Source organism: Rhodamnia argentea, chromosome 4 (genome assembly GCF_020921035.1).
Source record: "Rhodamnia argentea isolate NSW1041297 chromosome 4, ASM2092103v1, whole genome shotgun sequence".
Lineage (NCBI taxonomy): Eukaryota > Viridiplantae > Streptophyta > Magnoliopsida > Myrtales > Myrtaceae > Rhodamnia > Rhodamnia argentea.
The window spans coordinates 14,720,211-14,746,815 of NC_063153.1; the positions used below are offsets into that span (position 1 = coordinate 14,720,211).

Here is a 26,605-nt window from a genome sequence, read left to right on the forward strand (position 1 = left end):
AGGAATTACGTGAAAGACCAGAAACTCTCGATCGCCATTCGTCTGTCGAATCCTCGGCCCTAGAGTCTCAGATTCTTCATCGCGATCGGTTTACGTGTTCGTCTCCTTCGTCCTCGTTTTCCGGCTGCGCGAGCGAAGATGGTGTTGGCACAGTTAGGCGGGAGTCGTGGCCGGTTAGACGGAACCGCCGGTTCCGGTTACCGCCGGTTCCGGTTCCGGGTTTGGAACCGCCGGTTCCGGGCCGGTTCCGGTTCCGGTTTGAAACCGCCGGTTCCAAAGCTCAATTGCTCTTTTCACCCAACTTACTTTTTTTTTTTTTTTTAAACCGGCCCGGAACCGGCAGTTCCGGGCCGGTTCCAACAATTTACAAACCGGAACCGGCCCTTGACGGCCGATTCCGGTTCCGGTTCCGGGTTGGAACCGTGGGCCCGGTCAACGGGCCGGTTCCGGGCCCACGGGTCCATTTGGCCACCTCTAGGCGGGACCATAACCCGCGCGGTACAACTGAAACCGCGCCCAAGAAGATACTCCCCAAATTCCCTCAATCTTATTTTCCAATTATTATTATTATTATCATCAAAATAAGATAATAATTATCTTAATTTTTCTCTTCACCCTCTTGCCCTAGAAAGGAATCTGTGAGATCAGAAACCCTGAATCGCCATTCCTCCGTCGATTACCCGGCCCTAGAGTCTCAGATTCCTCATCACGATCGGTTTCTTGTTCGTAAACTTCGTCCTCGTTTTCCGGCTGCGCGAGCGGATATGGTGTTGGCACAGTTAGGCGGGACCATAACCCGCGCGATACAGCGGATGCGCAATGCGACGATCATAGACGAGAATGTTCTGAACGAGTGCCTCACCGAGATCTACCGGGCCCTCCTCCTCGCCGACGTCCAGTTCCAGCTCGTCCGCAACATGCAGAACAACATCAGGCTCATCATCTGCTCCGGCGATCTCGCCGGCGGGCACTACGAGCGCAGGATCATCCAAAAGGTACTTTTTTTTTTTTTGGGACTCATGTTTTTTCGGATTGATTTATCTATAAGCAGTCCCTGCATTTGACTGGGCTTTTTGATGAAATTTTGCTGAATAATTGCATGCAATTTGATGAAGTTTATATAGAAGTTTTCTTGGATTGAATTAGGAGAATGCTCAACCGCGATGCGTATGAAGGTGCTTCATCCATATAGAGTTATTGGTATGCCTGTATTGGACAGTAGGCTGGGAGCTCCGTGTTATTACAAGATTCGGCATGTTTCACTGTATGAATCAGCAGTCGTGATTAAGTTTTCTTTGATTGAAGTTGGAATATATTAATCTTATTTCTTCATATGATTGGAATTTGTCAATTTGGATGGTGTGTTAGACTTTGGACTTCAATTTGGTAGGCGCTCATTCTGAAAAAGTGCCTTGATAGGAAGCATTAATTAGGAAATGTCCTATTTTCCTTTCTAGATTTGTAGTTAATTTTGATTTGCTATGTGGAGATCAAATATAATGTGTTACTTCTGCTGGCATCTCGTGTGGAAGAGCTTTAGCTCATTAAGACATGAATGCGACTGTAAATGCTTGTTCTTGTTTTTGGTGTCAATATAGTCTTTGCTTTCAGCATAGCCCTATTCCAAATAAAATTCTGTGTTTTGGGGATAAGTGGAATATCCCGGATATGTGCATATTGTGTTATTTGATCTGTTTGGGGATAATTTAAGGACATGTGTGTCACTGGCATTGTTTGTCAGGCTTTTGTCTCTCATGCGACTGAATGTGATCAAGAAGTACTCGTGTGGTTCACTTGTGGCTACTTTTGTTTCAGGCCATATTTGATGAGCTATGCAACATGTTGGATCTGGGGAAGCCTTTCTTTACTCCTAAGAAAGGAAAGACAAGTGTCATTATGTTTGTCGGTTTACAAGGTGATTAAAGGTTTCTTTAACTTGAGTTTATGCTTGTGAATTTAGTTACTTGGGATATGGATTATGCTTTGTTGCATCCATGCATTCTCTTCAAGTGCTTACAATTTGTTTGGAGGCTTTATACACTGCTTATGCTTTGATATGTATATAGAATTTTCAAGTATGCATTATTATGGCAGGATCGGGTAAGACCACGACATGTACCAAGTATGCATATTATCATCAAAAGAAAGGTTGGAAGCCAGCTCTTGTTTGTGCTGATACTTTTAGAGCTGGTGCCTTTGATCAGTTGAAGCAGAATGCCACTAAAGCTAAAATTCCATTTTACGGAAGGTACTTTCTTTCAAGCATTGCATTTTGATCTGCTCCTGTATGCAGACACCTAGTTCCTCAACCAAAATGAGTAGGACTGTCAGATTTCGTAAAAGTTAAAGTTAAGGTCTCCAAGTGCACTTTTTTTCATCATGCGTGAATTCTTTCGCATGTTGATTGGTTTATCCTTCATTTACTCACGAGTGGGCTCACAGAATTGAGCATTTAAGACTGTCATGTTTCGATGCAATTTCTTGGCCATCAATGATACAAGTTCCGTGACAGTTATACGGAATCGGATCCTGTGAAAATTGCTGTTGAAGGTGTGGAAACATTTAAAAAGGAGAATTGTGATCTCATAATTGTTGACACAAGTGGGCGTCACAAGCAGGAGGCTGTTCTTTTTGAAGAAATGCGTCAAGTTTCTGAAGCAACGGTAGCATATGATCCTTTTGGGCATTTTCAATTGGATCTCTGCTTCTCTGAGATTTTAACATGTTGCTTGATATGCTGCAGAAACCAGATCTGATTGTACTTGTTATGGACAGTAGCATTGGTCAAGCTGCATTTGATCAAGCACAGGCATTCAAGCAAAGTGTTCCTGTTGGGGCTGTTATTTTGACTAAGATGGATGGTCATGCAAAGGGTGGTGGTGCTCTTAGTGCGTAAGTGTTATTTTTGTTAAGTCAGAGACATACCATTTCATTTTCCAATTTTTCCCTTTTCATAGTTCCCACCATTGAAGTGGTTTTCCAGTATTCGAATGGGTTACTATAGTGGATTCATGCACAAAATGTTTGCAAACGGTTGCTAAATGCGTCTTTGGAGGAGATTGCTGCTTGCTTGCAGTCGCATATATATGTTGTGTGTGTATGTGTGTGTTTCTTTAAATCGTGGCGGCTGTGATCCTATTCTGAATTATAGCTCAGGAATGAGTATCACTGGTTATATTCTTTACTGAATTCTAATTGTTAGAGCATCATACTTTAGGAGTTATGTTAATATACGTCAGTTTGGGTGAAAGATCACCAAAGAAAAATTTCTACTTGTTGTAATAGAAAGTGATTATTATTTTCATGGGACCGAAGGTGAAATATTCTCTATAGGGAAAAAAAATAGTTGGGAATGCAACGTGGATAAGTTTTACCCTGTGAAAGGTTACTCAAACTTATGATACTTTCGGAATATAAAAATGCTTATGTATGTACCTTTGGTCTGAGTTTATTTGTTCACATGTGCAGCGTTGCAGCAACGAAAAGTCATGTGATCTTTATTGGAACTGGAGAACATATGGATGAGTTTGGAGTGTTTGATGTTAAGCCTTTTGTTAGCCGGCTATTAGGTAGGTAATTTCATGTGGGTTCTGCCTTTCAATTTGTCTTTTTGATATGTATGAGCGGGAGATGCATTCTTTAGTGGTTTGATATTTTGGTGGACACACATAGGTATGGGTGGGTTTATGGAAGAAATTCACGAAGTGGTCACTAAAGATCAACAGCCCGAGCTTCTACAAAAGCTTTCTGAACCGAAGCTTACCTTGAGAACTATGTATGGACTTGTTCAGAACACTCTTAAAATGGGTCCCATAGGCCAGGTATGTATTTTTTCCATCGTTGGATATGATGCTTTATCTTATCATCCGATGCTTGTATTTTGAGATTCGTGCAAAGTGAATGCATGATAATGCACAAGCATGTGCCACGTCAAGATCAGTCGATGATCTAGGCTAATGGTTTGGTTCTCTTGAATCAAGTTTTTTCCCATGGAACCGGGGGTCAATGCGAAGATGAAAAGTTACATGACCATGATGGACTCAATGACAGACGAAGGCAAGTCATGCTGTAATTTATAGTTTAGCTGTTTATTATTGTCTTATGGCTGCAGCAGTGTGTTAAATTCAAATCCTGAGCCTGATTAAACAAGTTCGGTTTGTTCCAGAGCTAGACAGTTCAAATCCAAAGATTATGAATGAAGGGAGAATCATGCGGATAGCAAGGGGTTCCGGTCACCAAGACGGAGAAGTTAGGGAAATGTTGGCAGGGTATAAGCAGATTGCAAAGATGTGGAGCCAAATGAAGGGAATTAAAATCCCAAGGAGGGGTGATATGAATATGCATTGTCGAAACGATGCACGGCACATGATCATTTAATCGGAAGCTTCAGCATTGGCGTGTCAAGTGGGAATGGTTCCTGACTCACTGACCAGACCAAAGTCTTTTGGTTTTGTATCAAACTACAAATTTAGCTTGTATTCAGGCAAAACAGTTTTACACGGATATATGGCGAGGAATGGTAGTTTTGCGTTACTTGTAATATAAGAAATTGTTCTTGGTAACATCAAAACTGAAGAAGACTCGGGCATTCCTAGAGACCGAAACACTCGACTGGGGAAGCTTCAACATTGCGCGTAACTAGTGCTAACTTGCTATTCTGTAACGTTGAGAGAGTGCCATCAAAGCAATCCACTTTTATTACTACGGAGCAGGGCTAATTATACTCATCCTCAAAACACATAGGCAAGGTGATTTTGATCTTCACCAATTATAGTTAATAAAATTGTTGTTATTGTTAGCCGCCTGAATGAGACCTTGGGATTATCACTGCTATAATCTAGAAATACAGTAATACTTTATTTGATGCGGAATAGTGGCGATTCAAAGTTCAAATATTGATCATATCCCATTCATAAAGTAACCCATTTTAGCCAAGTAGGCGAGCCGTAAAGGAGCTCACTAGGGCAAGATCCCAATCAGATTGTTCGGATCATTGATGCAAGAGCGGTCATGTGGCCCCAATCCGATGATTGCCACGATTCTCGACGGGAAAATCAAGAGGCGAGTACTCTTCTCCGTACTTAACTAACTTCAATGTCACCCTCTGCCTTTTTCCCTATAGGTCAAGTCAAATAGTCCAGTTGAATTAGGGAGAGGCCTCCACCAGAGTCTCCTAGCAACATGGTTGCTGCCATATTCATTCGAGGCCCGCCATCTTTCACTGCCTCTCGATGACGCCATCGCTTACTGCCTGCAACCATGTCACCCAATTCGTGCGAGGCGATAGTCGCTTGATGTGACCCATTCTGACAGAAAGTGGGGCAAGCCTTAGGATCCGAAGGATATGAAGTATATAGTGATGCTTCCAAGAGAGGATTTGGTTGTGTCTTAATATAATAAGGGAAGGTTGTTGCATGCGTCTCTAGGTAATTAAAGCCATACAGACTGAACTATTCAACGCATGGTCGGCTGCGATTGTCTTTGCCTTGAAAATATGGAGACATTACCTCTACGTAGAAAAGTTCGAGGTGTATATAGACCATAAAATCCTCATATATTTGTTCTTACAAAAAGGGTTAAACACGAGCCAAAGACGATGGATGGAATTATTGAAGGATTACGATTGCGAGATACTATATCACTCGGGAAAGGCCAAACGGAGTTGCGAATACCCTTAGTGGGAAATCCGCAATAATGCCAAACATGATGATCCAAAAGTGGAATCTGTTGAAAGGAGCATCATGTTTAGAATTTAAATTAGAAATAGGAAGCCTCACGAGTATTTTAGTAACTTTGAGGATTGAACTGGATATTATCCAAAGGGTCAAAGCATCACAACAAAAGGACCTTGAAATTTTAGAAGGGACTATTTTTTTTTTTCTTTTGGGTCAGAAGAAGGGACCATGTGTTGCATATTACATGATAATGTTTCATTTCACTTCTAACCCTTTTGCTTTATTCTTCACTTCTTCTAATGAGATATTTAGATATGTGAATTGTACTATGGTACTTGATTTTTGAAGATAGTAAAATTCTCTCTCTCACGTGGCTTTTCTCATTTTGGATTTTTCACGTACATCGTATCTCGTGCGATTTAATTTTTCTTTCATCTTTTGCTATTTTACGCTTCGACTTCAGTATCTTTTGGCGTTCTTCCGCAACAGATGCTTTCCTGGGTTCCTTGAACATGCAAAGTAAGAGGATTTGATTTTTCTTTTCTTTGTTAACCCCACTTTGCCCTGGGAAACTCCCCATTCACATAGAAATTCACTGGCCATAATCTCCCCTCTGGTGTGGTGAGGAAAGCTCTCCGCATAGTCACTCGTGCACCTGCACCGAACCCCGAATATAATTCCATAGGAGCTCGCATTCGAGTCCTTTTCTTTATATACATGAACACTTCTTTCCCCTACTTTTAGCGAAGTTCCAAGATATGCCTCGTTCGCAAGATGGAAGACCCGTTAATGTTAATATCACGGTGGATCGATTGATATGTTCCCACGCAGGATAGTTTCATTCCATTCGAGCAGACCCTTCATCACTTCGCGGTTGCATTCACACTTCCAAAGAGCAACAGCATCGCCAACCAAATCACGAGCAGCATCAACATAACCAAAGAACGCAATCAGCGGAACCCCAGGTAAGAATGCGCCGGTGCTCTCGATCCGCGGTTTCACGCGCGAGGGCGACTGAACGGCGAACATCTCAAATCACTCCAAACATGACTAACGGGTCAAATTTGAAAAATGTACCAGCTGGAAGCTAGGAGAAAAATCCAATATCGCTGAAGCTTTGATTCAGCAATAATTTCGCCGACAAAAAGGAAACGTGAAATCTAATCCATCGTGTGGTTTAAAAATTTGGAATTCATCGGTAGATGAAGACCCTTTGAGGAGCTTACCTGCAGCGACGTGATCTCGGAGCCTTCAGCTTGATTTCGACGAGGCAGAGACTGGAGCAGAGTCGCAAGAGAGTTCCCGAAGAGATGATGGAGAGCGCTGAGATGTTGTAACTAGATATGGCCACGGGCCGATTTGGGCCTAGAACTGGCTCGTGGAAGAACCGGAACCGACCCGGCCCCTCACGGGCCGGTTCCGATTTTAAAAAATTAGGAACCAGCAAAAAAAAGAAAATTAGGGAAAGAGCCCTCCCTCCCCCTCGGGCCCCGCCCCAAAACCGGAACTACCCCTTCAAGGGATGGTTCCGATTCCATAGTGGCCAGGAATCGGAACCAGCGGTTCCCGACCCGTGGCCATGCCTAGTTGTAACTTGGGAAAAAGCAATTTGTATTTATGTCTCGAATTTTTTGAAGAAATAAAATAAAATAAAAACATAAAATACTGGTTAACCACTACATGCATATTATAAAAATACCAATAAAAAAATGAATTCCCTTGCACCACCGAAAATATTACTCGATCTTTTTAAAGAAAATAATTAAGTATGATACGAATAAAATTACGAGAAGTCATCACTTGATTGAGCCCCGTTATATATTATCTTTCATTGGGATATATGGAAATCGATAAACATTGCAACGTCGAGAATTAAAGATGTATTCGTGCCTTTAATTGGCAAGCTATATTTCATTTCTTAACTACTGCATGCATATAAAAATAGCAATAAAATTTTCTTTATTATGGCCAATGTTTTTTTTTTTGGTCGGAATTATTATGGCCAATGTCATATGCATATATTTTTTGGCCAATATATGTGAATTAATTTATTGATACACGAAGCTTTCTTTTTAGAATTACGAAATATTCTCCCGTCTTTACTGTATTCTGCGCGGCCATTCCGGTTTGAATTTTCGGTCCTCCAACGGACTTCTCGTCACCATCTTCTTTCAAGACACAGACTAAACAATTCTCTCTCTCTCTCTCTCTCTCTCTGCCATTAAAGCATCACGAGCCATTCTGAGCTTCTGGCGAACCCTAACAATCATGAAGACGATGAGGAGCACGAAGCCGCTGAAGCCACTCAAGCTCTCGGTCCCCGTCCAGGACGCCCCGATAGCCTCCTTCTTGTAAGCTCCGCTCCCCGCTTAAACATCGTTTGCGCAGCGCGATTTGTCCGTTCAGTTCGTGAGCTGTTGGTTTAGGCGTCGGATTCAGCTTCGATTGCTTCGAAACCGACCTGGATTTCGGTTTCTCCGCTGGCCGTTTCGGTTCTCTGCGGAAGCTAAGCAGGGGATCACTGAGAAAACTGACGATATTTGAGGTTTCCGACTGAGATTAGTTTGCCGTGCTGCTGAAAACAGGAGGAGAAAATGAGATGTGGATCGGAATTCCAATTGCCGTGTAGTAGTAGCCCGTAGGATTGGGTTATGTATCCGTTGCTTGAAGAATGCTCAACTTTGGTTTAGTGGAAATGCCAGATGTACAATTAAGGACATGCGATTGAGGCATTGCGTAAATAAAGTTACCTTGGGAACCGTTCACTTGGTTTTGAGTTGAGATTGAGGCAGCATCTTGATTCAACCACTTGATTTGTTTCAGTTGATGTGCAACTTTATATCCATGGATACCTTACCAGCTAAAGTTTTCTTCAAAATCTACTGATCTAGTCTTATAAAGTCTGTTTAACTTGTGGCTAATCCAAACGACACAACTAATGCAGGACTGCAAGTGGCACATTCCATGATGGCGATTTGCTGTTAAATCACAAAGGTTTGCGGCTCGTGTCTGAAGAAAAAGATTCTCGAGTAAGTCTTCTTTAAGATCAGGTCACTAAAAGAGAGGTGATCATCTATATCCTCCTACAAATGATAGGATTGGTCACTAGGCAGGATTGTGGAATTTTTGGGGGAAGCTGATTTCACCTAGTAGGCATAGTTGTTTGAAGCTGCTCAAATGTACTGTGGACTGATACTGCTCAATTTGCATGTGATACACTGTTAGATCTGTGTCTAGGCGAGAGTAATTAGATAAGTGCACAGGAAAGAAGTCATGGATGGCGTAATTGTTTTGCTCTGAATTTTTGGATTCCAAGATGTCATCAAGTACTCTTATATGTTACATCAGATTTAGCTGTTCCCGCTGTTACTCTCTGCATACTTCACCACATAGAGTTTCCTTTGTACCACTGTTCTCTGCGTGAAGTAACTTTTTGGATTACTTGACTTTTAGATATAGCATTTGAGCTCTGTTAAGCAGTGTATTTGCCAATGCTGGTAGAAGACATCAGCATGAATGTTCTATATTGAGGATTGTGTTTCTCTATTAGAACTTCTGTGAATTAGAATTCAGTTCCTTGTCCACTTGAACTTCCTATGATGCTGGATTTGATTCTCACTTTTTTCCATTTGACATAGCTGTTTGTTTGATTTCATAGCACTTCTGTCTTAATCCAGTTTGAGCTCATGAGATTTGCTTTCCTTTTTCCACGTGGACAGCCTTCCAATGGTAAGGAATTTGACCTTGACTTCTCGTTGGAAGACCTTGAGACTATCAAAGTCATAGGAAAGGGAAGTGGTGGTGTGGTACAACTTGTTCGCCATAAATGGGTTGGAAACCTATTTGCCCTGAAGGTAATAATAGTAACATGAAAGGCTTCTCTGTTGCTCAGCAGGATTTCTTATTTATTCTCTTTTTCTACGTTGCCTAAGGTCTACAAAGAAATCCCTTGTACGAGTAACTGAGTAAGTCTGCAGTATTTCTTTTCCATCAAACAAATTTCTGATGTGATCTAGGCAGGAGTAGCATTGCAAAGGAGGATATATCCCAGGGTCAACAAATGATGGGGGCATCCTTTCTGCATTTTGCACAACATAGCAATTAAAATCTATTTATCACCTTTTTACTTTGTTAGGATATAGTTCAGTTTGAGACTCAAGCAACATATCTCTCTCAAAGGCACAGAAATCCGTAAAACACGGAATTGTATGAGGATTTATTGATTTTGCATATAGATATGTCTAATACAAAACAAATGAAAGTTCCTAGTAATCATGATTTATCATATCTTGCTGAAATAATAATCTGATCCACAGTCTATTATGTAAATCAAAACTTAGTTGTTCTACTACGATATATGCGACAGTTTTGCTATCTAGCATCATGCTATTCGAATGTCAATTTTTTTTATTATCGGCACAACTTCATTAGAGAAAGTAATTGTTAGCTATACTTTTTAAAGTAGATGTCAATAGTGTCCATTTGGAGTCATTAGGGAATTTCTAACTGGTAACGAGACAACTTCCATCACCCAAAACACCATATTTTACAATATAATTTGCTTAATATATACATGTCAATATTAAGGAGCGTGGTATTAGGACTTCACTGGATTTTATGATTTAGTTCAATTCATGTTTAAACCTAAGATTTCCATTCATAATTTGTGTATTGATCTCGCAACTATGTCACACCACCACCAAACCTCAGGGGTTGGATGTTTATCGTTAGATTAAGTTCAGTTTCTTAAATGGAAAGTGACTATTACCAACAAGCTCGAATAGCAGTGCTGTTCCTGAATGAACTATCTGTATACATGCGGCTTAGATGTTAGTCTATTATCTTCAAAATCAAAGTCACAGAATATTTTGCTAAGTGACCTGTGTTTCTGCATTAGCTTCTGCAGTTTCTATCTATGTTGGTTAGAGTATCATGCTGAATATACCTATGGCCATCTGCTTACAATTTGTCAACGACAGCTACTGCATAGAGCTAGAATATTCTTCTATTACTACTGAGTCTCTTTCATGGATGTGTCTGGTCTTTGCTTGATCGGAGTTGTATTTCGGATTTGTAGGTCATCCAGATGAATATACAAGAAGAGATCCGTAAACAGATTGTACAAGAGCTAAAGATAAATCAAGCTTCTCAATGTCCACATGTAGTGATTTGCTACCACTCGTTCTACCACAATGGAGCTTTCTCCTTGGTGTTGGAGTACATGGACCGTGGATCCTTGGTTGACGTGGTTAGACAAGTTAAGACTATCCTAGAACCGTATTTAGCAGTGGTCTGTAAGCAGGTATTGAGTTCTCAGATAAAAATCTCCAGTAAAACATGAAGAGTTTCAACGAAACTTGTCAACACTAAAGGATGATTATTTGTGTCCAGGTGTTACAAGGTCTTGTTTATTTGCACAATGAGAGACATGTAATACACAGGGATATAAAACCATCCAATCTGCTTGTGAACCACAGAGGTGAAGTGAAGATTACAGATTTCGGGGTCAGTGCAATGCTAGCAAGCTCAATGGGTCAACGAGATACATTTGTTGGAACGTACAATTATATGTCGGTATGTGGGCACCACTGCTTTTGAACTACCTTCATGAAACTGAAACTCATTTTGTATCTGAGTCAAGAAATCTAGCTGTGTTGGCACATAGAACAGACATTTTGCGTAGAACTGATATATAGAAGTTAAATTAGCTGACATTATTACTTGTAGCCTGAGAGGATTAGCGGAAGTACATACGACTACAGCAGTGATATCTGGAGTTTGGGTATGGTAGTACTTGAATGTGCTATAGGACGCTTTCCTTACATGCAATCCGAAGATCAGCAAGGCTGGCCAAGTTTTTATGAGCTTTTAGAGGCAATTGTCGAAAGCCCACCACCTTCTGCTCCGCCAGATCAGTTTTCCCCAGAGTTCTGCTCATTTGTATCTTCCTGGTAAGGATTAAACACTCACGTCACTTGTTTGCTGTACCCTCATTTTTGACCTCACGTGTAGCCAAGCTTGTGCCTTACCTTTCTGGGATTTTCATAATTCATGCTTTTAGGATTTTAATATTGGGATAAGTCCTCCGCAAAATATAAACTCTATCTAGCACATTCTTTGCCTCCGACTGGATTGACAGCAAGCTATCTGCATCCCTCAAAACTAGTGTTTGATCTCACCATAATTGTGATGTTTATGGGTTGAGACATTAATTGGTTTTGGTTCATTGTCTATATATGTCCGTTATATGTCACTTCTGTGATCAATTAGCAGCATTTGGTATTGATTATCTCCGTTGGAAATGTGAGAGATGTGCAAATCGGATCTATAAATTAGGAAGTGACCAATAGTGCTTGTTGGGGCTGGGCATGAGCCAATATGAATGCAAAGATAAATCACGATACTTACCTTAGCTTTCTTCTCGTATCAGAACTCAATATAGTATTTTGATGTGCACCTTCCTCTGTGGTTCTCAGCATACAAAAGGACCCTCAACAAAGGTCTTCATCTCTGGACCTTTTGGTAAGTGATATGTGATTGTAAGCTGTGTCTATTTCACATCTAACATTCTGCCTGATGTTTTTTTTTTTTTTTTGCCTCATGGTTATTTGACAATGAATTCTGTCGTCGTTTCAGAGTCATCCTTTCATAAAAAAGTTTGAAGACAAAGATATCAATCTCGGGATTCTCGTAGGTAGCTTGGAACCTCCTGTGAGTTTTCCGAGATATTAAGCTGCGGGTGTTTATGGAATGAACATCCTCTTGCTCATATGTATCCATCATCATCTGCGTGGTTGAAAATTTGAACAGCGTTACTTCGCTTGAGCAATTGAGCAGATGATGATATAACTCTCTTACATATAGAAAGAGCATACTGAGGTTCTGTACTCAAGATTCTACCTTGTACTTAATCCTACCAGCATAAGTAAGCTTACCCGGGACGTATTTGTTTTGGCTCCTAACCTTAAAGAGCTGATTCCGAAAGAAGAAGAAGAAGAAGAAGAAGAAGAAGCAAAGCAAGAAGACAGGCATCTGTAATCCATGCTTAGCCCTTATAATCCATCTTCATTACCATTTTCTGTTCATGAACGCGAGAAGACAGGCAGATGCCTCAAGCTTTTGCTGATATTAGCCATTGAACAAATTGTTCGGTTACACTAGTCCACATTGCTTTTCTTCAAGGTTTATATGCTTTTTTCACCTATATATGGCTTCTATCCATTTTTTGCGGTCCACTGTTCTAACATGGTGTTAGAGCAAATTCGCCTAATTTTATTTTGAATGTGCGGCCCCTCATGGTTGTCTTGTACGGGAAAAGGGTTTTGAAAGTATCATTTGCTTGTTTATGTGATTAATATGCTCTTTACATACATGCAATTTCTCTCTATCTATTAGCTTAAGCTTGGACTTTTGACATATTTTTTCACATTATTCAAATTGTCCTTTCTTTTTATTTTCAATATTTTTTAGTCGCTTTTAACACGCGTAAACTCAACGTGAACGACATACGTAAAGGTCTGTGAACTAGAGAGAGCTTTGAATCGAATTGATTTAAACCAAGACATTTAGCACATCCTTGCCATCTTTAGGATTTTTGCCCTTCCTTGTGGCGAGATAATTATGAAGTCACAACCTCCTCAACCCCCTCTCCAAAATCTCCCAAGCAATTGGTTTCTTGAGACCGTCCCGACTTTCTGCACATACCTCGCGTTTCAAGTCAATGAAGACAAGTAACATTGGTGAAATTTGGGTGTCTCCGGGTTCATATTTGGATGAGGCGGTTGCAAGACGCTCTAAGGATGTCCGCGCGGCTTGTACCATTGTCGAAGATGCGTCTCTTGACATATTTGATAGTCGAAACTTAGGTTTTGTGCATGAATTGCGTAGGGGTTGCCCAAGCCGAAACTTGTCGATGAGAGCAGGTCGTAGTCGAACTATCCAGGGAACAAAGGGCTTTACTTGGATTACAAGAAATGGCAGCCATGTGGTTCATGTATTGGCCGGGAAAATTCTCCAAAAATTCTTAAATCAATTGGAATTTTGCCAATTTGGCCCTAAACCTTTTAATTTTCTCAATTCAGCCCTGAATCTTTTTATCTTTTGCCAATTAAATCCACCCAATCAATTTTTGCCGTAAACTGCTGACTTGGATGCCGACCGTCTTACGTGGTATGTCTTCTGATTTTGGATCATTCTAGGGAATGGTTCAAACCAACTATATGTTTCGTCCTTGGCGACAATGTTCCTTTATACATTATAGAATGACTCGAAGTAGACAGTGTCTTCCTATCTATGAAAATAGATAAAAGGAGAAGGGTGCCGACATCAAATGAACAGAACATCTTGCTTTTTTTTTTTTCTTGTTTTCTGAATGCAATTTATTCAAGTTCATCCGGAAAGCATTTTTTTTGAAAAATGATTGTTTATATTGCTCACAAAAATGAATAATTGAAAGAAGTTTTTATTATCTGTGTAAAAAGTTAGAAATAAAATAATATCGACAATGAAAATATTTTTCATGGGTTGATTTTTTTTTTTAAGAGATACAATTGATTATTTTTAAAAAATGTTTTCCAAGACCCGGACTTTTCCATGAAACAAAGGCACTCACTAGGTTATAATGCGAATCCATCAATTACCCATTGACTTATAGAATTGATTTCGCAGATGGGGTAATTGTGAGTTCAATATATGGTTTTGACTTCGATTTGGACTGATGTACTCTTCACCTTAGACTTGATTTATGGGATGGACCTAATCCGGTGTGTACCATACATGACATTGATTGTTTGTCCATGAGTCACTTACTTGCAAGAATTATTTGCATCATCTTTTGCCTCCTCCGTTTTTCCGTTCCCGTCGCTCAACTCCTCAGAGCAAAAGATAACGAAGAAGAGTGATTCACAATGACAAATATCTTAGATTCTCAGGCAGATATCTGTGCAAAATGTCCTCCACAAAACTAATGGAAATTAGAACCATTGACTAGCTAAAACTAAGCTTGAATTTGTGTGCGTGAGAGAGATGACACACTTCTACTTGGTATCACGAGGATCTGCAAGGGAGGTAGCGTGCCTTCAATCTTCAAGTCAAGGGGTAAAATTTTTCTTAGCATTCTGCAGCAGAGCCACACTTTGTTCAGACATTACATTACACAGATTTTCAGAAGCGGCATGGACATAGTCCAATGGGCAGTCAATTTAATTATCAAAGAAAAATTTGAATAATACAATTTCAAATCCAGTGATTTGATATTCTCAAGGTAAACTAAATCACAAAAAGAGAAAAAGTTGAACAGCTTTTGTTAGATAGAAGTCATGAGAACATGTTTTCATGAGGAAGAGTCGTCTCAATACTAAAACTCCAAAAAGAGATTTTGTTTCGTTATTTCAAATCTTATGAGAGAGAATAAGGTTGGACAAGACCACTCCTCTCATCCTTTATAAATTCTAACACAAAATGCAAGCTCAGGTAGTAACAAACCTTGTACCAAGAATCAATGGCGATTTTAGCCAATCTAATTGTTGAAAGAACTCTCTAATAAATTAGGAGGCCTACCTTGCATTACTGTCCGGCAACTAATAGCCACCACACCTTCAAGTTCGGCAACAAAAATAAAGCTCCCACGCCAGTAAAATATGTACAAGTAATCATCTGTCAGAGCTATTGCCTTTGCAACCTCAAAATCTGGAGACATCTGTTACAAAACAACCACGCAAGGAAAGCTTAAGCAAAAGAATTGCTCTAAACCGAAACGCAAGATACTCTCCTACAATGCAAACTTGTTCCTGCTTCCTAGGACGTTGGCATAATAAGAGAGGGCAACCAGAAACACTTGTGTCGGTAGCAGCAGAAGAGAAGACCCAATGCTTTCAAGAAACCATTTTCAGCAAGTCTGACCTTGGTCCAGTTTTCGCAACAGATCAGATCAGCGTAGGAGTTCAACCAAATCGATTAAACTAAACCAATAAAAAGTGCAACAACATTCCACTGAAAACTCCTATAGTAGATATTTCTATTAAATTGAAAAATTAAAGGTTAGTCATTTGTTGTTTATACAAATATTAATACCGTGTTATAGAATTCCTGAAAATTTATTGTTAGTGTCTTGAAACTTGGTAACATGTACAATAAATCGAAAAGATAAGTTTCAGGTCATATAATTGGATTTGAGAAGAAGATGAAGATATAAAAGTACATATATTTATTTTTCCCAACTAATTAAACTATACCATTTATTTCACACTCATTTAACTAAAAATTCGCTAAATTTGCTAAATTATATGATTTATTGAATAAAAAAAATACTATATCACATTTAAGATATTTTTCATTTATCCTTCTTGAAAATTTAGATGGAATTTGTAGACTGCAAATCAATAACAAATATTGTTAACTTCGGCTTTAACTGGAAAAAAAATCAAATTAAATAAAAAATACACTATTTTCAGAGTGGGTTATGGGGCTCGGGTTCACTTTGCTCTGTCATGTCCCTTGGTTACAAACAGTATCGTGAAAGCGATGATATGTAATGTATGGTCTTCTTTGGCGAGCAGGAATTTTGAATAATGCGATATGTGATTGCTTTGATTCTCATTACGAGAACAAGTTTGACAAGTTGATGAGACATAAAACAGGTCAGGCTGCAAACTTGTCAAGCAATCTGATATAACTTAATCAATCCTCAAAGCTATGATATGTATGGCCTTCTTTGGCGAGTCTCTCGATACAGTGTTGACACATTTTGTCTCTGTACTTGTTCTTTTATATTTGATCCTTTTCTTTTTCTCTTTTTTAGTTTTGTTTTGGCAAGGGGAAGTGCAACTGTGGAATTTGTGTTTGGTGTTGTTCTTCTCGTTCAAGTTCTAATGAATTTTACTGACCAAAAAAAAAGAAAGTTCTAATGAATTTCAATATGTTTTTGGCATATTAGCATTTCACTCCTGCTAATACAAAATCATCAAAAGAATATCAGTAGGATTCGTTATGGAAGATCGTTGTAGACCTGATTATACGAGTATTGTATTGTGCTTTGATGCTTGGTGTCAAATTCAAGCCATTTTCCAAAGGTAGGATTAGCTTTGGTTTGTTTGTATTCCTTTACTTTTGAATATCCATATGAGGATTTGATGCATGAGTGGCCCCTGCCAATATCTAAGAAATACAGGGTTTTTGCGCAATTAAGTTGGGAGTTCTGTTAGTTAGTAACCTAGTATGGGAGATCCTTCTACAATTTCATTGGATCAACGAGTCTTTTACAGAAAACAACCTGTATGGAGTGATCAGAGGCATTGCCGGCGCGATCTTGTTGAGGAGTTTTGCATTCTAGCATCGTTCTTTTCTACATGTCTTCTTTAAGAGTTGCTTCTTTTGGATACCCTTGCACCTCTTGGAGAAATCTCGGAGACACTGCTTAGATTTATCTTCGTGAGAAACGGCCTTTGGAGCTTGAACTTGGACCGTCAAAGCTTCTTGCTTGCACTTCTTCTTTGCCGCTGTTGGGTCGAGTACGTTTAGTATCCTGGAATCTGTAAAAGGCCACTATTTATAGGGCTAGACTGATGAAAGAGTAATGATATTCTGAGAAATACATGATAAAGGTGCAGTTACTTTTGCCGGGTCAATCTGTAAAAAGCCACTATTTATATGTAAGGATCAAGAAGAGAACTCGCTTCCCCGAATCATTCTTCATTTTTCATAAGCAGTAGGTATATTAGAGCAAGCCACTGAGCTTTTGGTGAGATATAAAGCGAGGAATTTCTGATTGGCTTGTATAAAGAATAAGCTGTTTAATAGTTGAGTTGGCATCTTCAGTCATATACATAATGATAATGGACTGTAGATCCAATTGCTTTGACCGTCACAGGAGCGCTTTGAGAGGCTCCAGTGACAAAACTAGAGATGAGGTTGGATTAGTTGGAGCTAGGGCGACTATAAAGCCGATTGCTAGATCGGGGAAAGCAAGAGACCCTGCAGCGGTTAAGGCGACAACCAGAGTAGCTGTCGCTGCTATCGAAGGAGATAAGGGAGAGGCATTTTTGTAGTTTTCGTTAGACGCCGAAGAAAGTGATTTCTCTATTGTCTGCACCATAGCATTACTGTTGTCACTGTCTGTATATGCAAGTTCATTGAAAAATGTCAGTGCAACTTACCAGTTGATTTCCCGCTTACACAACAGTCATCATCCTGAATAGAGTTGACCCAACAGCAGTTTGCCAGTAACAAATGTAGACACAAATAGAAAACAAGGTAGTCAAGCGTTCTAGAACAACAAGAGAGTGTCTTTCTCAGAGTTGCTAACCAATCGTAAAAATATCGAACCGACAAAAATGTAACCAAAATGTAGCCGAAAAGCAGTAACAGACAGATGGAAAAATAGCTGAATACAATGTAGAATAAAAGAGTGAATTACCCTGACTACTCTAGGGAAGTAGGAGAACACTCGAAACCATCAAAAAGCGAACATGGAGGGATAAAAACGGCTGCTTTAAGAATGTAGAATCCTTGGCCATCGACAAACAAATGCCGATATCAGGTGCATCTCCATTATGCCACGGAGGGTATGTCCTTGAGCCAGGGATCCAGCGGCTTGCCGATGGAATAGACAATGAATCCGATCTCACGCAGCTTATCCACATTGGCGACATTCCTGCCATCAAAGACGAAAGCCGGCTTCTGCATGTTGTCATATATCCGCTTGTAATCGAGAGTCTTGAACTCATCCCACTCGGTGAGGATGCAGAGGGCGTGGGCATCCTTGACTGCGCTGTAGGCGTCCCAGACTACAGAAACCTGCTTCACAGTGGTGGGACTCATGGGCTGAAGGTGGACTGGGTGGTCCCAATCAAACTTTTTCATGGTAAGGTCCCTCTGGATCTGCTCCTCAGTGACCTGAGGATCATAAATGCTTAGCCTGGCCTTGTCGCCCAAGAGACCCTTGCAGACGTCGATTGCAGGGGTCTCGCGCGTGTCCCCAGTATCTTTCTTGAAGGCAAACCCGAGAATGGCAATCTTCTTGTTCGACACGGTGTTGAACATGGAGGAAACTAGGCGGTTCACGAAGCGGGTCTTCTGGTAGTCGTTGATCTTAATCACTTGTTTCCAGTACTCAGCCACTTCAGGAAGGCCATTGCACTCGCAGATGTACACCAGGTTGAGAATATCCTTTTGGAAGCAGGATCCACCAAAGCCGACACTAGCATTAAGGAACTTGGGACCAATTCTCGAGTCCTTACCCACAGCATAAGACACTTGAGTAACATCTGCCCCGGTCGCCTCGCAAAGCGAGGACATGGCATTCACAGAAGAGATCCTCTGGGCCAAGAAAGCATTGGCAGCCAATTTAGAGAGCTCTGCAGACCAAAGGTTGGTGGTCAAGATCCGATCTTCGGGAACCCAATGAGAATAGACGTCCTTCAAGGCTTGGATGGCTTTCTGGCCTTCCGGAGTTTCCCTGCCACCGATGAGGACACGATCCGGAGCAAACAAATCCTCGATCGCCGTCCCCTCGGCGAGAAACTCCGGGTTCGACAGAATCTGGAATTTGATTCCCTTGCTGTTATGGGTCAGGATCTTCTCTATCGCCTCGGCTGTCTTAACGGGGACGGTCGATTTCTCCACGACGATTTTATCCGATTTCGAGACGTCGGCAATCATGCGGGCTGCGCTTTCCCAGTAGGTCAGATCCGCTGCTTTGCCGGCACCGAGGCCTCGAGTCTTGGTCGGGGTGTTGACAGACACGAAGACAATGTCAGCCTCGGACACATGTTTCTCCACATCGGTGCTGAAGAAGAGGTTCTTCCCTCGGCACTGCTGCACCACCGCATCAAGGCCTGGCTCGTATATCGGGAGCTGGTCGCTGTTCCAGGCTTGTATACGAGAGGCGGAGATATCAACGACCGCAACTTCTATCGACGGGCATTTGAGAGCAATCACGGCCATAGTAGGCCCGCCGACGTAGCCAGCGCCAATGCAGCAGATCTTCACCATCTCTCCGCACTGATTCAGAACATCGCAGCGCACATCAGATCCCAAACGATTTTGAAAAAACACGCACGGCCCAATCGGTTGCAGAACACAGAGGATCACGCAGTCAATCGAGCAATTCGAAGATGAAGACGAAGATTTACCTTCGACGAGGAGGGCCCGCTTCTGCGTCCGGAGATGGAAGATCGCGGGATCGATCGGGAGAGAGATGACGCGGTCAATGGGGTTGCAGTAAATGTTCACGCGGTTAGTGGGAGGACACAATCTGTGAAAGGAGAGCACCCTCGCCGTATGATTATGCTTTGCGATCGCTCGTCGTGTCGAGAGAAAATTCCGAAAATACCCCCCTAAATAAAATGACATTTATTTCTCAAAACTCTTCCCCCAACTTGATATTATTCCAAGTCTCCGTTTATTTTTTACCAAAAAAAAAAAAATAGTCTCCGTTCATTTCAAAAAATAAATAATTTAAAATTTATTTTCTTAAAATCTATCATTTGTTATTGAGATATAAGTTGTTTTAGATAAAACAACATCGTAGACATTAACGCATCATCTTAAGTAGCGTGGCTAATGATGACGTGAACAGTTTTAAATATGTTATTTCTTTAAAAAATTTATTTAATTTTTTTTCTCTTTCACTTTGGCCGAACAGACGGCGGTGACCCTAGGCGAGGCCATTACGGCCTCAAAAGGCCATCGCCTAGGGCCACGACCCTCGCAATGGCCGGCGAGGGCTGCCGATGGCCCTTGCCTCCCAAAGTGAAAGAAAAAAATAATTAAAAAATAGATGCACGTAGTTCAAAGTTAATTCCAAATAAAAAGGATTTCGATTATAATTTTCCTTCGACAGTCTAGGACAAGGCTACTTGTGATATTTTCGCTTGAGACACGTTTTATTTGGTAGTTTTCTAGATGTTAAATACCATTGGGTGGGTTGCTTTTTCCAATCAACGTTGGTTACATTTATTTATGTTGTATGTAATAGTAACCAGTTTATGGGTAAGTGTTCTTAGAGTAGTTGGTCTAGCTTTGAACTCACATGCCTAATGCCTATGACTTCGGTTTTCGGGAGATTCGTGTAGCGGGAAATCCTGAATTTGAATCAAAGATCAGCTTTCACGTCAGCAATTTTCGGTCAAAATTGATCGTATGGATTGAAATTGGTATCAATGAAAAAAGGTTTGTTACTAAATTGATCAAATTGAAGAGATTAAGTTGAATTGGTAGGATTGAAATATGTTTAGAACTATTTTTTTGTACTTTTCCCCACTGTTTTCGATCGCCGACACCAAAACAACTCCTGGAATGGGAAAACTATTGTTTGCATCCATTGAAGTGCCAAGTATTGTTTGCATCCATGGAAGTTCTGATTTGACCACAATTACAACCATTGATCATTCCTCAATCTCATGGTGGAAATCGCACCTCCCTGTCTACCAATGAGAGTGCACATCCCTGTTAACCAATCACATTACAAGTAATTTTCTAGAATATGGTACATTTACTCGATTGCCCACCCCTAGTAATATTTTAGAGAACCCCGACAGGGACGTCCGTTCTTCTTACATTGTTCACTGTCGTTCGAGCTTGCAAACCTCCAGACCGTGACATAAGCATGTCCTTACTTAATTTTATCTTGTCCATGCTATAGATGGGCCAATTTAAAATACACAACATGCTGTTGTACAGACTGTTTGTTTCTATTAGCTTACAATTGTTTAGGTGGGTTTAACTAAACAAGTTAACATATTCTTCTCAACATGGTATACTTGGATATATTAAGATACATTTTTATCTATGAGATAAGTGCAACATTTACTAATTTATGAACTTCATTTCGTCGATTCAAATAACTTTTGATTTGTGCAATTAACTCTCATAATCATGTCTTTTCGTCGTCAACCCATAAAATCACCGTGTTCATGCTGCTGCTGACATGTCTAAATTTTAAGTGTCACGACTCGTCACTCGCCAAAGCCTCTCGATATAAACCTCTATGATAACATACCATTGGCATCAAAGCCTAGAGTCAACTAGGAAGTTAATCAAAACCTGAAGATCAAAGCAATCAAACAAATTGCCCGCCACGAGTGTTTGGTGATCCGGAGATACCCGTAGCCGCAGATATCACCGAGAAGTGGAGAAATCCATTTGCCAAAATGAGAAAAGGTGTCGAACTCACTTGCAAAGACTTTATGTGTGTTGGAATATATAAATATTAAAACCACGCATTCTTTTATAAGTTTAAGCTTTTAGAGCGGTTGGCCGTGGTCCCATAAAATCTTTCATGGTATCAGAGCAACATGAGGTCCCGAGTTCAAATCTTTTCAGACCCCTATTTGCCTCTCCAATGAATATTTCCACGTTTTGTACTAGTAAAAAAAACCAGATTAAGCGAGAGGGGGAGTGTTGGAATATATAAATATTAAAACCACTCCTTCTTCTATAAATTTAAGCTTTTAGAGCAGTTGGTCCCGAGTTCAAATCTTTTCGGGCTCCTATTTGTCTCCCCAATGAATATTTCCACGCTTTGTACTAGTCAAAAAGACAAGACTAAGCGTGAGGGGAAGTATTGGAATATATAAATATTAAAACCACACATTCTTCTATAAGTTTAAGCTATTTGCCTCCCTAATGAATATTTCCACGCTTTGTACTAGTCAAAAAGACCAGATTAAGCGTGAGGGGGAGTATTGGAATATATAACTATTAAAACCACACCCTCTTCTATAAGTTTAAGCTTTTAGAGCGGTTAGCTGCGGTCCCATAAAATCTTTGTAAATGAAGTCCACTGCATGGCCAATGTCAATGAAAGATGGAGCAAGGAGATAATCCCTGGTAGGTATTACAAGGCGGTCAATCGCATGGCCCTGAAGCAAACAAGCAATTTAAGTAATGAGCAGGATATCATAAGCAACTCATACATAGACCAGCACACAAAAGAAAGATATCTCTAGAATATGTGATAAACATGACAGTCCTAAATGTTCAATTCCGTGAGCCCAGTGAAACGATAAACTAATCAACATGAGAAAGAATTTGCGCATGATGAGAACATGTCCACTTACTTAGAGACCTTAACTTCAACTCTTACGAAATCTGACAGCCCTGCTCATTTTGTTTGGAGGCACTTAGGTGCGAGAACATATCAAAATGCAATGCACGAAAGGAAGTACCTTTTATAAAATGGAATTTTAGCTCTAGTGGCATTCTCCTTCAACTAAGCTCCAGAATGAGCCGCTGTCAAATTGGGGTCCAAAATCTGAAACACCTGTCCAAATTGACAAATTCCAATCACACGAAGAAATAAGATTAATATATTCCAACTTCATTCAAAGAAAACGTAATTGCTAATAACACTGAGCTCACAGCCTACTGTCCAACACAGGCGTACCAACAACTCATACGGATGAAGAACCTTCCTACGCATCGTGGTTGACTGTTTTCCGAATTCAATCCAAGACAAGCTTCTACATAAACTTCATCAAATTATATGCAATTATTCAGAAAAAATTCATCAAAAGCCCAGGCGAATTCACGGACAACTTATAGATAAATCAATCCAAAACAAAAACATGAATTCCACACCCCCCCAAAAAAAAAGAAAAAAGAAAAAACACATACATGTTGGATGATTCTTCGTTAAATTCGGTAATCAAACTAATTTTCCCATGCTAATGGTTGGTCTTGGATTCTTAATCCATATGACCCGAATCGCAAATCCGGATCGGTCGGGTTTTCGAGTGCCTTTGGTACGCAATTAATTGATCTTGAATTGACACAATTGCAATAGGTTTAAGATTTTTTTGATAATTTTCTCGAAAAAGAACAAATGGATTGGGCGGGGGTCCTTATGCTTATCCATGATGCAATTAGCCGGCTCCACGCTTATTTTATCCATCGGTCAAGGATGATAAAAAGGGAGACTAATTCCTTAAAGCTTCCGTCGAAAGATACGTTGTTATTTTCTTATATGCGTATGTATTTCATGGAAAAATTATCAAAACAGTCATAAATCTATTATGCATATATCAATTTAGTCTTAGCTTTTTTAATTTGATCAATTTAGTCTTGAATCTTTTAACAGTTCGCCAATATGATCGTTCAAGCCAATTTTGTTTTGAGAATCGGATGAATCTATCCTCGATTTTCCTTGGGAGGGGTTTCAGTTGATGGATCTCAAAGGGCTGCGGTTTGGGCTCAAGTCTGAAGGCATTGGAGGCTTGACATGTAACTTGGGCCTGTCGTGGTCTCTGACCGAAGCAAACTCATGTGTGCACGACGAAAGCAAAATCGATGATAGATTCAAAATGTGATCGGTTGGAATCCAATCGTTGGACTCTGTTCGAAGGAAGTCTTCATTTGCGTGAGGAATTTATCATTACGTTCTTTCGACGAGAATGATGGCTCAAACCTTCAATTGGATCTCTGATCCTTTGAGATTTTAACTTGTTGCATGATATGCTGCAGAAACCAGACCTCATTGTATTTGTTATGGACAGTAGCGTTGGTCAAGCCGCATTTTATCAAGCACAGGCATTCAAGTAAAGTGTTCCTGTTGGGGCTGTTATTGTGACTAAGATGGATGGTCATGCAAAGGGTGGTGGTGCTCTTAGTGCGTAAGTGTTATTTTGGTTAAGTCAGCGACATACCATTTCATTTTCCAAATTTTCCCTCTTCACAGTCGCCACCATTGAAGTGGTTGTCTAGCATTTGAATGGGGCAGTGGAGTGGATTCATGCACAAAATGTTTGCAAACGGTTGCAATGTGAGTCTTCAGAGTAGAGTGCCGCTAGCTTGCAGTCGCGTATATATGTTTTGTATATGTGTGTGTGTTTCTTTCAATCGTAGCGGCTATAATCCTACTCTGAATTATGGCTCAGGAATGAATATCACTGGTTATATTCTTGGTTGGATATACGTCAGTTATATATGTTTTGTATGTTTTGTTAGAGCTTCATACTTTACGGGTTATGTTAATATACGTCAGTTTAGGTGAAAGATCACCTAAAGAAACATTTATACTTGTTGTAATTGAAAGTGATTATCATTTTCATGGGACTGAAGCTGAAATATTCTCTATAGAAATTTTTTTTGTTGGGAATCTAGCATGGATAAGTTTTACCCTTGGATGTTCCTTTGGTCTGAATTTATTTGTTTACAAGTGCAACGTTGCAGCAGCAAAAAGTCGTGCGATCTTTATAGGTACTGGAGAACATATGGATGAGCATGAAGTGTTTGATGTGAAGCATTTTGTTAGCCGGCTATTATGTAGGTAATTTCATTTGGATTCTTCCTTTCATTGTGTCTTTTTGATATGTATGAGTGAGATGCATTCTTTAGTGGTTTAATATTTTTGTGGAAACTATTTTTCCACAAGGATATGGGCGACTGGTCTGGGTTTATGAGATAAATTCACGAAGTGGTGACTAAAGATCGACAACCAGAGCTTCTACAAATGCTCTCTGAAGGGAAGTTTACCTTGAGAGTTATGCATGAACGTTATCAGGACATTCTTAAAGTGGATCCAACAGGCCAGGTTTGTATTTCTTCCATCACTGGATATGATGCTTTATCTTGTCATCCCATGCTTTTATTTTGAGATTCGTGCAAAGTGAATACTCATGGATGCATGCATGAGAATACACAAGCATGCGGTATGTCAAGATCAGTCCATGATCTAGGCTAATGGTTTGGTTCTCTTGAATCAAGTGTATTTCCATGCTGCGGGGTTTCATGCCAAAGGGTGGAGAGAAAGAAAGCCAGGCCAAGATGAAAAGATACATGATCATGATGGACTTGACGACAAACGAAGGCAAGTCCTGCTGTAATACATAGTTTAGCTGTTTATTATTTTGTCGTATGGCTGCAGGAAGGTTTTAAATTCAAATCCTTGCCTGATTAAACAAGTTCGATTTGCTCGAGAGCTAGACGGTTCAAATCCAGAGATGATGTCTGAATCGAGAATCATGCGGATAGCAAGGGATTCTAGTCGTCATTTGGAAGAAGTTAAGGAAATGTTGAAAGTGCATAAGCGGCATGCGAAGATTTGGAGGAAAATGAAAGGACGAGATAAAATGCACAGCACATTGATTGATTGACATTCTGATGTAACTAGTCAAAATGCGCAGAATTTTTGTTTGAGTTAGGATAACAGAAGAGTAGGTGTATGTTTTTTTTCAAACTGAAGTTTTTTTTGCCTGTTTCCTCCCTTTGTCTTTATTATATTCTACACGGTATGAATTGGTATTATTAAAAGGCTTAGGACTAAATCAGCACCAATGTAATAAGTTGAGCACTTTTCTGGCACCAATTACTAGAGCTTTTCGATCAATCTAAAACTGCTCTCTTCCGTGAGGTTTACAAGTCTAACATGGCCAATGCTCGAGACTTGCAATGTACCCCTTGAGATTTGGTTGATTTTTCTTCAAGTCTTTCTATTAACTTGATTTTTTGAAGTTCCCAGATTCTCAGAAGTCAAGTACCAGTCATGAGTGACAATTAGCCCGAGAAATACCCTTCACGAAATATTGTCATCACAGGTAGAACAAGCCACTCCAGGCATCTGCTCAAGCCGTCACTAATGGAACTCACTCTGTGTCAGAATTTTCCAATCATCATTGAAGTTGCTTAGGTCTGTGGATCTTCTGTCGAGGTCAACCATGTTGCAGATTCTCCTTCTGAAGTTTCCTTCTCTGATGGGCAAAAGACTGCTTTTGTTGCAGACTTACATTCATTATGGCTGTGTCTGCTCTCTTCTTATGTCTCTCCTATACTTCTCTTGCAGAATGAAGGTCCATCTGAGCTATGTATCATCTAGAAAGGACTAGTGAAGATCACTTTCAACCCAGAGATGATTAAGAGTCCTAATATCTGTAGTCTCAAATGTGATTATGTAGAGGATTAATCGACAGAGCAGTAAAGAGATCTGAATGGAGAAG

At 40.2% G+C, this 26,605-nt stretch overlaps 3 protein-coding genes across 6 annotated transcripts; 2 read left to right on the forward strand and 1 right to left on the reverse strand.

The window, feature by feature from the left end:
- On the forward strand, positions 1-25,479 carry LOC115749121 (signal recognition particle 54 kDa protein 2-like). 4 transcript variants are annotated; one of them, XR_007198039.1, is made up of 9 exons: positions 1-157; positions 784-995; positions 1,816-1,915; positions 2,095-2,248; positions 2,513-2,663; positions 2,744-2,892; positions 3,469-3,570; positions 25,047-25,203; positions 25,410-25,479. XR_007198039.1 is itself a non-coding variant. In XM_048277106.1 (9 exons), the coding sequence occupies exons 3-9, from the start codon at positions 765-767 to the stop codon at positions 3,882-3,884; spliced, it is 1,098 nt and encodes a 365-aa protein (XP_048133063.1). In that variant the 5' UTR covers positions 1-111; positions 691-698; the 3' UTR covers positions 3,885-3,899. The 4 variants fall into 4 exon arrangements, 3 of the variants coding, with proteins under 3 accessions (XP_048133063.1, XP_048133064.1, XP_030541679.2); XM_048277106.1 differs by lacking the exons at positions 25,047-25,203; positions 25,410-25,479 and adding exons at positions 691-698; positions 3,673-3,899 and having other exon boundaries at positions 1-111; positions 765-995; positions 3,469-3,569; XM_048277107.1 differs by having other exon boundaries at positions 25,047-25,478.
- On the forward strand, positions 7,821-12,853 carry LOC115749122 (mitogen-activated protein kinase kinase 6). The gene is made up of 8 exons (XM_030685820.2): positions 7,821-8,026; positions 8,620-8,704; positions 9,395-9,529; positions 10,753-10,977; positions 11,067-11,249; positions 11,403-11,626; positions 12,152-12,197; positions 12,312-12,853. The coding sequence occupies exons 1-8, from the start codon at positions 7,944-7,946 to the stop codon at positions 12,405-12,407; spliced, it is 1,077 nt and encodes a 358-aa protein (XP_030541680.1). The 5' UTR covers positions 7,821-7,943; the 3' UTR covers positions 12,408-12,853.
- Positions 17,936-19,685, reverse strand: LOC115749118 (UDP-glucose 6-dehydrogenase 1-like). Its single transcript, XM_030685816.2, has one exon. The coding sequence runs from the start codon at positions 19,662-19,664 to the stop codon at positions 18,222-18,224; it is 1,443 nt and encodes a 480-aa protein (XP_030541676.1). The 5' UTR covers positions 19,665-19,685; the 3' UTR covers positions 17,936-18,221.
- Positions 25,480-26,605: the final 1,126 nt, after the last annotated feature.

Excerpts from the sequence above, each read along its gene's own strand:
- LOC115749122 (XM_030685820.2), top strand. The coding sequence starts at position 7,944 with ATGAAGACGATGAGGAGCACGAAGCCGCTGAAGCCACTCAAGCTCTCG. Across the intron at positions 10,978-11,066 it reads TAGCAGTGGTCTGTAAGCAG|GTGTTACAAGGTCTTGTTTA; the intron begins GTATTGAGTTCT and ends ATTTGTGTCCAG. Across the intron at positions 11,250-11,402 it reads GAACGTACAATTATATGTCG|CCTGAGAGGATTAGCGGAAG; the intron begins GTATGTGGGCAC and ends TATTACTTGTAG.
- LOC115749118 (XM_030685816.2), bottom strand. The coding sequence starts at position 19,664 with ATGGTGAAGATCTGCTGCATTGGCGCTGGCTACGTCGGCGGGCCTACT.
- LOC115749121 (XM_030685819.2), top strand. Across the intron at positions 996-1,815 it reads AGCGCAGGATCATCCAAAAG|GCCATATTTGATGAGCTATG; the intron begins GTACTTTTTTTT and ends CTTTTGTTTCAG. Across the intron at positions 2,249-2,512 it reads AAAATTCCATTTTACGGAAG|TTATACGGAATCGGATCCTG; the intron begins GTACTTTCTTTC and ends GTTCCGTGACAG.